This window comes from Chelonoidis abingdonii, chromosome 10 (genome assembly GCF_003597395.2).
Source record: "Chelonoidis abingdonii isolate Lonesome George chromosome 10, CheloAbing_2.0, whole genome shotgun sequence".
Classification (NCBI taxonomy): Eukaryota; Metazoa; Chordata; order Testudines; family Testudinidae; genus Chelonoidis; species Chelonoidis abingdonii.
Window position 1 is genome coordinate 29,377,378 of NC_133778.1, and position 12,033 is coordinate 29,389,410.

General features: G+C 37.4%; 1 protein-coding gene across 3 annotated transcripts in view; it reads right to left on the bottom strand.

Annotated features, from left to right (window-relative positions):
- Window positions 1-653: 653 nt before the first annotated feature.
- The window catches only part of GULP1 (GULP PTB domain containing engulfment adaptor 1), a 217,202-nt gene continuing 205,822 nt past the window's right edge, over window positions 654-12,033 (bottom strand). For all 3 annotated transcript variants that reach the window (XM_075070066.1, XM_032802591.2, XM_075070065.1), the window contains one exon: window positions 654-2,884. In XM_075070066.1, coding sequence (XP_074926167.1) covers window positions 2,813-2,884 — 72 coding nt within the window. In that variant the 3' untranslated portion in view covers window positions 654-2,812. The remainder of the gene's footprint in view (window positions 2,885-12,033) is intronic.

Consider the following 12,033-nt stretch of genomic DNA (forward strand, 5'->3'; position numbering starts at 1 on the left):
TCCAGATTTAAAAGAGCATGAATAAGTTATAATTCCAGTAAAGAATCAAAGTGCCAAGTAATGTTTTATGAAGATTAAAAAAAGAGAGGTTAGATTATTTTTGATTGGTCAGTACTTATGAAATGACAGTACTCATCAGAATGGCAGCCTGAGTGACCTTTCTTCATGACCAGCTTTACCACCTGCAGCAGCAAGTCTACTTCATTGACTTCATAGGTCATAGCTACAATGAAGTGCATGGCACGATGATAATTTAAATAAGATAAGGATCGTATTATTGGGTGACAGGCAAAGAATGAAAACAAGATTTGCAATTTGGGGGAACAGAGCATATTTCTACTTACCTGTATGAAATATCAGGATGTATGGGACATGAGACATCTCTTATTATTGGAAACTTTCTCTAACCCATGAAGAGGAGATCACAGTCCAATAAGAGTAACCTTACAACAATTTACACCTGCTGAGGATCTGCCACAACGTGTAAAGCTAAGCACATGTGTAAGACTTGAAGTACTGGGTCCCCTGCCATGCAATTCTTGGCTTATTGAGATGGTGTTTATGTGACTTTCCCACCACTGAGTTCTGTGTAATTTACTGAATGAATATTATGTTCTACAATGCAATTTATTTAAAAACATTTATTTTAGGCAAAATTAAACAGACAATTGAGATTACATAGAAATACAATTTTGAACCAGATCACTAAACATTTTCATTAAAAATGCACTGTTGCATTGATTTAAGTATTTTTGTACTGACCAATCAGTTTATATAATATTTAATCATGCCATTTGCAGAGTCAATTGCCATAAAAATCAGTAAAGAAAAAGGTTTCTTAAAATGTGCAAATATCTTAGTATTGTGTTACCATTGATCGTAAATGGCCACTAAATATATGCTTATTATGTATAGCTTTTTAAAGTACAATAAAAATACAAATTCTATTTGTTAAAAAAAGCCATGGATATGGCTACTAAACATCCTCATTATACAAATTCCAAAATACTATAAGACAAACAAAATTGTAAAGACTTTTGCTTATGAAACATATACTACTCTATTTGTTAGTGATTATATGTGTGTGTGTGTGTGTGTGTGTGCGCGCATATATATGAATGTTGAGCAAAGAATAAGAAAGGAAGACTTAAGTAAAGTTGAACATTAAGATACCTATTCAGCAAGTTACTTAAGCACATGCCTAACTTCAAGCAAATGAGTATCCTCCATTGATGCTAATGGAACTACCCTTATCCTTAACATTACATACGTGCTTAAGTACTTTGCTGAATTAGGGCCTAAGCATATATGCTTAAAGGTAATATTGCATAAATGCATTTTTTTCTGTTTAAACCTTAAGACAATAAGCTCAAAAGCAACATTTCATGAGACATAATGTACCAAAAAAAGTAAGTATTTTTGGGGAAAAAAAAGACCCCAATGAACCCTACCAGAAATCCCCTGAAAGTTCTTTTTCTACTTATGTGTGTTGTTAAGGAGGAGGGGGGAGTTAATGAGGGTTTTTATGGATGGCAGGGAATATCCTTAACATAAAATTTGGACATGGTACACACTGAACAAAATCACGGCAAAGTATACACATTAAGGAACAACTTCATGGTTGAATGCAAACATTCACTTACTGTTTATGTTAAAGATTAGTGAAAAGTATGCATAGACAAGTCAACAATATACTAACACCCAGCAGCAATATTTTGTGTGTGTGATTATTCATCACAATGCAAGATATTTTTAATATCTAGCTCTGTTAAGTGACCGATTTATGGGTATTTAAGGTTTCATTATTAGTTTGCACTGAGTTGTTGCTGTAAGCTGTAGTGTTGCAGTGTGACATTTAACAGTAACACTACAGTGTTTCTCAACATTTGAAGGCCCCGCTCCTGCAAACACGTTAGCATGCGAGTACCTTTACTCACAAGTAGTCCCAGAGAATGCAGTGGGGTTACTACATGTTCTTTAGCATGAAAGTCTTAGTTTTCAGAACATTAAATATAGCTGTCATGTAATGAATTCCAAATTACAAACATCATACAATATGTGCAACTAGCTTAGCTGTAAAACATCAAACCAGAAATGCATAGCATTAAGTTTGTCCATTTTACAAAACAATGGTCACATGTATACTAGCCCTCCCTAGTGCACTTATCAAACATTAGCTAGCATATTGACAATTAATCTGATAGATTTACTTTTTAAAATGTGAATTAAAGGCCTAAAATATTACAGATGCAATGGGCTAACAATAATATTATTCATATAGTATAGTGATTGTGTACAGTTAACTGGAATTAATTACATGGCATCCAGATTTATCTGTTATGTACATACCAATTTTCAGTATGTTTTACTTCCTTAATTGGTACTTAAATTTTTTATTGTACAATAATCATCCTATTGACCTGGAATTAAATAGTGGCTTGAGACGATTAATTTTAAAATGTCACCACTCAAATATTATGCAAAAATTATATTGTCTTCTAACAGAAAGAGGTATCTATGAGTTCATTAAAGAACTTTCCCAGCTTAAAGTGAATACTCATTAGGTATTGCAAATGTCTGTCCAAGTATGAAAGCGAGAAATACAACAGTGTAATTTAATTCATATTTCATATCCAAGTGTGACTTTTTACATTTGTACAGGGAACCTAAGTTGGAGTTTTACAGAAGCAAACTTCACAAGAGTTAACATGTTTAAAAATATAATTTTTGGCACATGAATAACATCTATAATACTTGTTCTGAATTAAAAATAAAGGATTGTATATGAATTTCTAAATTTCTGGTCTTGGCATCAGCACCTGCTGTCTAGTGGGTCCAGACAAAATACTGTGCCTTCAAGAGTTAGTCCCATTTTGAACCCCTCCTGTAAAAAAAAAAAATCAGACATAGTTAATAAAAAGGTAGTCTTTTTCCATAGATCGAAACCCCAACCCTGAATGCACGCTTATATTTAGGCATATAAGTAGTCCTCGTCGGCTCCAGTGGCACCATTCATGTGAGTCAAGTCAAGCAATTTTGCAAGAAGAGGTCCCAAGGATGCAAGATTTTAGTGCCAGAAAGTCAGAGTCTTTTGGCTTTGTGCAAAAATCCAAAACTGAATTTAAAATGAATATCACATAGTGAATCTTGCACATTTAAAAAAATTGTTCATATTCCAAGGCTGAGTTTTAATAAGTTCCTTTTAATCAGGACAGGTGCAGAAGAAAAAAAAATGTATTGCAAATACACAAATGTCTGAAAATACTACATGAAACAGAGTGCAAATACACAATATGCACCTAAAAGACAAAATGAATAATATCAAGTGGTAAAAGAATGAAAGAATGGTTTGTAGATATGCTAGTGTGAAAAACTTCTGAAGATTTAATGGCATATAATGGCATTTTTAGTACTTTGCATGTGTTTACTAAACTGATACAATTTTTCAAAAAATTCACCATGTGAATCCTTACTAATATTGCTATATTTCTCCAGGGATGGTAAATCCACAATATATTAAACTCCTTATTACAATTTTTAATAGGGATATTACTGGGAGATTACCACTTTCCGTTACTGCAACTTCCAGGAGTGTGTAGCTAAATTAGCTGCCTCATATCCTGAATTGAATCTAAGAAATGTCAGCTTCCTTGTTGGAAAACAAAACAAAAACACCTTGAACACTTCAGGATGCTGGTGAAGCACTGGAAAATATTTTGTCTCAAGGAACTTACTCAAGGCAACTACCTACCTCCACATAGTCACCAACACTACAGGCTGGAGATGTATGGGGAGGTGGAGACCTCCCCAACTCAAAAGAAATAGGGATATAACAGCCCCTTTTCTCCATTTAACAGAGATGCTGCAAATCGTCCTAGATCATATATGGATCACACAACGGTAAAGACAGCTTCTTATGCCACCTTCTTCACTGTTTACTCATACAATTTGGCCCTACATTCTTATATTACATAGCTTATATAGAGGAAAACTTAACATATAAAAAGTCTAAGCTAATATATATGGGACAGTTATAAGAATTAAAACAATGTCAGTGTACGAGACTGAATAAAATATTCAAGATGTTACACACGTGTATCTAAGTTTGTAGGAACAACTATATTGTTATCACATTGTTTTTGAGAAACAGCGTACGATCATACCACTAGGTTGTAGCAAAATGCATACACACAAACAGTCAGCATTAAAGTTACAAAAGCAACTGTGGGGAGGGATAGCTCAGTGGTTTCAGCATTGGCCTGCTAAACTCAGGGTTATGAATTCAATCCTTGAGGGGGCCACTTAGGGGTCTGGGGATTGGTCCTGCTTTAAGCAGGAGGTTGGACTAGATGACCTCCTGACATCCCTTCCAATCCTGATAGTTTATGAACCTTAACTTTATTGTTTCCTCAACTCTCAGTGTGGAACCCTGGAACTCTAACATTCTCTTACACCTGGTTCTGTTACCTTTAACAAACACTATGCAGCTAAATCAACCATGCAAGTGCTGCACAACCTACCTTCACTCAAAGCATTGCTAAAAAGTGCAAAAAATCACACCAGATCCACTGTGCATGTTCAAGGCACATAATTTGGTCAAATCAAAATCAATGATTGCTATTAGAACACTCAAAGATGATTCTCAAGACTATTACCTATTTTCATGTCAAATTTCAGCTTTCTCCTTTTGTTTTCATGGTATAGGTATTTAAAAACAAATTAAAGGCCAGATTCTGCCACTTTTCAATTGAGAAGGACTCTACTCCCTCCGTAATCCCATTTACTCTAGTGGGACTACTTGTGATGTAAGATACTACTCAGTATAAGTAAGGGCAGGAATCTGACACAACCCTTTTTGTCTTTTTGATGGGGAAAGTGTTCTTCTTGTCTTTCCCCACTCTCCTCATCCTTAAAAAATGCTGAACTACTTTGGCTTGAACTTTAAAAGAAACATCATTTAAGCCTGGAAAATTTCATTCTGATAAGTGAAAATACTGCAATTATGAGCAATTGGAAGAAAGGTAGAAGGCCCTATGAAAAGGCCAAGATAATTTTAATTACAGTAGCTCCTGCTGTAATGCTCATTTCAGTTTTTTCCTGAAAGTAGGATGTATTTGGGAAATGTTGCTGATGCAGTATGAAGTAAACAGTATGTGTTTTTATAAAGCATCTAAGACAAAATAATCAAGCATGATTTTTAAGTCATCCATATTGTGATAGATATAAACTTAAACTCCAAAGAGATAGTCTCCTGTTTTTGTACACTTGTAACTCTCATTAAGTTGCCATGAATAAATAGCATGCATGTATTGTATATCAAAAAGATATCCTTTAAAGATAAAAGGCAAATCACAGATTCAGCTAGCCTCGTCTCATGAAAAAAATCAAGTCACATGCTAGAATTTAAAGTGTCAAAATATTTAATAATCTCACTTGGGATTATTAATGGCTGAAAAATAATATTAAGAGAAATAAAATAAACTTCAAGGGGTTTAATTATAATGTGATCTGAGATTTTCCAGGAAAAAGATTTGTCTAACAGCAGTTTCCTACCAAGATCACATTACAGGCCAGAATCACTATTATGGTCCAGCAAGACTAAGCAGTTGTAGACCTGGTTGCACTAGCCTGAGTACATGATTGTGTTGCATTGCCTGGGTGGCATAAAGCAGCCAGAGCATGTTGGTGAATTTGCCCCATTTTTTATGAATTTTACTAGAGCTGGCAACACAGAATGAAAGCACACAAGCCCTAAACACAGAAGAATTGTTCTAAGCAAACACAATACATTCAGTAGAGGCTGTAACGTTATATGATTAAAATATGACCATGTAGATCATTGTTGCTACCACTGTTACATAATTGCAACAGCTCTTGTACAAAATGTGTCACGTAAGGCGTGTATGAAAAAATTATGGTTTGCTGAATATTATGATCTTATCTGTATGGCTGTATCATGTTTGTATCTGAAGTTATGAATATTAACTATGTGTCCATATTTCAAATGTTTGCTCCTGTGGTAACACCAAAAGGTATTAAGTCAGCACATTGTGAAGGGACTATTCAAGTTGAATGCCCCATCAAAGAACACGTAACTCACAATGGACCATGGAAGATGTCTATCCACACCTGAAGGACTTTCATGTAAACAGTCTAAAGAGAGTGTAGGTAATGGCCTCTGCTATGACTAAGCCCATGTGACCTGCCCATGTGAGTCCAAACTCTGTCTTGTTACCTGTGATTTTCCACAAACTAGAACAATGGATTTCCCTCCACATGGCAGAAGCTATAAAAGGCCTTGAAAACATTCCCATTTGGCCTCTTTCCTGCTCAGACCTCTGGACTATGAACTTATACTAATGGGAGCATTCTAACCAAGGGACGGAGGTCCTTCCAATGATTTGGGAGCAACCAGAGACTTAACCAGTTAACAGTTTATTCCATCACTGCTACAAGCCTGATCCAAGAACCTTGCAATTATTGTATATATTTGATTCTTTTAACCAATTTTAACTCTCACATTTCTTCCTTGCTTTTTATAAATAAACCTTTAGATATTAGATACTAAAGGATTAGCAGCAGTGTGATTTTTGGGTAAGATCTGAGTTATATATTGACCTGGGTATGTGGCTGGTTGTTTGGGATCAGAAGAACCCTTTGGTTGATGAAACTGGTTTTAAATAACCACTCATCATTAAGTCTAGTGTTGTAATCCCTAAGGAGACTGCTTTTTTGACTTCTTGTTAGCCAATGCGGTGAAACAGAAGTATATTTTGTTGCTGGCCTGGTATGTCTTATGGGAGAATAACCACCAGTTTTGGGATGTGTCGGCTCTATTTTTTAGCAGTTTGTCTTGAATTTGGTATTCTCAGTTGTGACCCACAGAGGCATGGTTACAGAGGCCAAATACAAACCTGGTGTAAGTGGGCACCTCTCAGCTAAATGCAATGGATGGAGCTGTGCCCACTTACACAGAGGCTAATGCCCTGACCTTGCACACATTACTAGTGTTGGTACAACACATACTCCTCATGACTGCAAGGGGAGCACTCTGATGAGTAAGGACTACTTACAAAAGTAAAGCTTACAGAATCAAGCCGTAAATTTGCTCTGCTAACTTTTAAAACCTGCAGTTAAATGTGTATGAAACCTTTACTGAGCTCTTAAAACATACGAAGAACTGATTCATTCCTGATGTTGCAAGGGGAAAATCTGCATGCCCTCCAGTGCTCATTGGTGCAAGTGCACCAGCAGAAGGACCACAGGGATTCATCTGGCGCGGAGGTCAGCTTTAAACTCCAGCTAGGGCCATGACAGAAATAGTACCTGAGGAGATACTCTGAAATCTGTGTATTTGCAGGGTGTCCTGTCCTTGTCACTTCACACTGCGAGCAATGGAGCACAGCACAGGGGAGTAGTGCTTTCAGGTGCCTCATGCCAGTGTGATCCCTGCTCTAGGTGGCATTCCATCACTGGAGGCTGCAGTGGGGAAAGAATGAGCCAGGCCCCCCATTTTGAAAAGCACTTTGGAGACATTTTGGAGAATTTGCTGACATTGCAGGAGCCTCCTCCTTTCAAGCTTTGTTTTTGGGCTCCAATCTCCCAACTCTTACAGGTATTCAGAAACAGAGCAGCTGTTTTTACTTATTCCTGTCTTTTTAGTCCAAACAAATGGCTGTTTTGTTACTTATCATCTGTTGTGTGCAGTATGTTTTGCCTTTTACATATTTCTAGCCTATTTCCTGCCTGACACATTGATTTTTTGTTCTGTTTTGTTTCTGACTGTCTCCTTTGTCTGTCTGTGACCTGCTCTATCCCTTCCATCACAAAGTTTAGGCCTCCAGTCCTTTCTAAACTTTCCCCAATATTCTAAATTTACAAAGCAAACAAAAATAGCTCAATGTTCATGTGTCTGTAATATGAATGGCAAAGAGAATAGAATAAATTACACAGTCAAAGTTTGATCCATTCAAAGAATTCATGTACATATTGTATCAGAGTTCTATTAATATGCCTTTTGTCTTTTATTATTGTAATTAGCAAACTTCAGGACTAACAGAAACTGCTGGTTTAGCTGCCATACTTAACTAATACCATACATAAAAACCAGCTTTCTGTAATAAGAAGGATTTCCAAAAAGGGCAAGATAAAATAATATTGTAATTCCAGGAACTACAGTGTTAACATGAGTTGACTTAAAAATTATCAGACTCACTAGATTATCATAATGGCCCTTTCTGGCTTTGGAATCTATGAAAGACACGGGAAGTAACTGTCCTGCTCCATTCAGCATTGGGCAGGCCTCAGAGTACTGTGTCCAATTCTGGCACCACACTTCAGGAAAGATGTGGACAAAAAGGAGCTCAGAGGAGAGCAGCAAAAAATGCAACAGGATTTGCAAACCTTTGACCTATAAGCAAAGGTTAAAAAGACTAGGCATGTTTAGTCTTGGAAAAAGAAAACTGAGGGGCGTCTGATAACAGTCTTCGCGTATGTTAAGGGCTGTTATAAAGAAGATGGTGCTCAATTGCTCTCCATGTCCACTGAAGGTAGGATAAGAAGTAATGGGTTTAATCTCAGCAAGGGGGATATATTTGGAAAATCTTTCTAATTACAAGTGTCAGTTAAGTTCTGAAATAGGCTTCCAAAGGAGGCTATGGATCTCCACCAGTGGAGATTTTTAAGAACAGGTTGAAACAACGCTTGTCAGGGATGGTTAGGTTTACTTGGTCCTAACTCTGCCCAGGGGGTTGGACTAAATGACCTCTCAAGGTCCCTTCCAGCCCTACATTTCTATGATTCTTACATAGGTTTCTGTAAACAGTAGTCTTTATCAAGAATGCACCATTTGGAAGATATGTTTAGATAGGACTGTTAACCCTTATCAAAAGCATTCTTACTATCAAATCCTTCTCTCCTTACTATGGCCAAATTCCCATTGAATGCATGGAGTAAAACTGAGCAAGGACATTAGGACTTGACCTAAAATCTGGCTGACAATGGCACAAAGAAAAGTAGTTGAATGGCATAAAACTTCAATCCACTTATTTCCTGACTTAAATGAACTACAGGTGTTCATATTGTCACATATTATCACCTTTTTCAGATTGTTTTCAAATTGTTCATTTTGATCTATTTGGGCAAAAATATGTAGGTAGAGTCAATGTTTTCCTAGAAGTAACAAGATGTTGATATCAATGAAAAAAGGAACATCTAACATTTTTCCCTTTATTTAAAATGCAAAAACTATTATTTGCATGAACTAAAAATGTGCTTATGTCTGTCTAGTTTAAAGCATCTTCCCCACACAAATATTGATTATTAGCTTTATGTATTAACATATTTTTATAACTATTTTACATGTTTTTAAAGTTTACAGCAGATTTGTAAAGAAAGTACATTCCTTCCTCCTTAAATCACATCCTGCCTGCCTTATTCACATGGGTAATCCCATCGGCGTCAATGAAACTAATTCATTAAAGTGAACAGGATTTGATCCACTGTCACATAAATGTCAAACAGCCCATGGATTGCTTGAAATCTCCATTTTACTTTTGAAGAAGAGGATCCCTCAGCGTATCAAAAATTTAGACTGGCATTTTTCAGCTTCTTTCAAGTGTTCTCTTGTCTCATAAGTGGACTGAATTTAACCCGACAACTCTTTGTATGGTGTTTAAACATATTTTTTGTTGGGTTTATTTTTGTAATCTGCAAATCCAATCTGTCAAGCACAGCACTAGCGTCTGGAAGTTTCCATGGGCATATCATGCTCTTGAATGTGGTCTTAGAGACAAACATTTGTTTTTCTTTTTTAAACCTGCTTATAAATTTGGCCCACAGCTTTTTAAAGTTCTATAGTTCATACTGGCTTGGCTATAATATTTCTTCTGTCTAAGCGTCATGGGGGAAAAGGGGGAAACAACAGGTACCCCCCCAGCTTGCTAACTCCTATTATACTCTGTAGAGTCCAGGTAACAGGAGAAGGGGTGGTAACAGTGCTGTGAAGTCAGATGAACTCCCTTTTGCAAGGAAAGGGGATGGTGTGGGTGACGAGAGTGCCCTTTGTGTGCATCTATGGAGGTGAGATGATTTATAAAGCCATGGGCTACTTTTACTTTTTATTTAATAATTTCTCTAATCTGTAGCTCTCATGGTTAACTGAGAATAATTAAAGCTTTGTGCAGGCTTTCAGGCACACAATTCATATGCACAGGTTTTAAGAAATTATATGGGTTAAGGTGCTGTATATTTATTATGAAACCCAGACTGCAGTGCGTATATCTCCCTTCACCTTTCACTCCCAAAGACCAACACTTTCAGCTGTCATAATAATGATGTCAGTTGAAATGCCAGAGCTGGAGAAAAATGGATCAGCATTTATGCTTTGTTTCATTATTTTTGAAAAGCAGGATTATTTTAGAAGTCAGAATATTCTTTTAAAAATAATGATATTAAATATGTTATGGGCAGTCAATAATAGATATTTTTCATAATATTTGTTGTACATAAAATAGCATTTAATATCTGTAATACACAACAATTTTTCATTTAAAGGGAACCATGTACAAGCACAACACATTGAAATATATTATTTGTATCATTATATATATGTACTTTAGCTTCTGTGGACAGGAAGGATTTTTTACTGAAGATGCTGCTGTCCCAATAAAATAGCATGTTCTCCATGACTTTAAAAATTCAGGAAGAAATTACTAAGTGCAAGCAGTAATTTTACCATTAACCCTTGAGATCACTCCCCCTTGGGTCTGAAATAACTCAAACCTGTTGATCTGCAGGGCACCCAACCATGCTCATCTCCAGTCTTTGGGGAAGGATGGGTATATTGAAGGCTGGGATCTGTGGTTGTGATCATGATAAGAAATTCTCCTTATTAAGCAAACTGCATATTCTGCACCACCTTAGATTTCCAAGTTGTTTTAATGAGAGGCCCCAGTTACAACACATTTTAGTGGCGCAATCTGAAGTGATGAAAGCATGAATCACAATAGCAATGTCCATATCCAAAGAAATGGTTGCAATTTCTAGGATATAGAGAGAGGAAAAGGCACTGTCCTGGCTAGGGTGGCCACATGACTGTTAAACAGCAAAAGAGGATCAAATAAGACCACCAGATTGTGAACTTTAGTAACAAAAGATGGATAAACACACTCAGTTAAAGGATAGCATACTTTCCAGTCACTTCCTTCATCCAATCACCATCATTTCAATCTTGTTCAGACTCAGTTTCAGTCAGCTAACCATCATCCATTCCCCAATAGCTAGTACACATTGGAGAAGTCATTCAGGAGCCCTGCCAGAGTCAGATGAAACAGAAACAGAGATGAGAACAAAAAGCATAATGAAAACACCGTAGGTCATGGCCCCTTGATTATGCCTCTTAAGAGCCAATTATACATACAAAAGGCAGGGAGAGAGGGCATCTTACAGAACTCCATGTGACAGATCCTTGATGCAGAAAAGTAATTGCCCCAAACAGGGCGGCTCTATTTTTTTTGCCGCCCCAAGCACGGCAGTCAGGGAGCCGTCGGTGGCATTTTTGCAGGAGGTCCGCCAGTCACGGAGATTCAGTGGCAGTTCTGTGGGTTATCTGTCGGTCCCATGCCTTTGGCGTACCCACCACTGAATTGCCGCCGAAACTGTGGGACTGGCGGACCTCCCGCAGAAACACCGCTGAAGGCTCCCTGACTGCTGCCCTCACAACGACCGGCAGGCCACTTCCTACCCCCGGCTTGCCGCCCCAGGCACGCTCTTGCTGTGCTGGTGCCTGGAGCTGCCCTGGCCCCAAACTACTTTCTCTAAGACGGTGTCTCTAAGGGTACGTCTACACTGCACGATTATTTCGAAGTAGTTTAAACCGATATTACAAAACCGATGTTATAAAATCGGTTTTGCGCGTCCACAGTGCGATCAAAAAATCGATTGCTTATGTCCATGGTCCAAGGCTACCATCGATTTCAGGAGCGGTGCACTGTGGGTAGCTGTTCCTCAGCTATCCCATAGTTCCCACTTCCG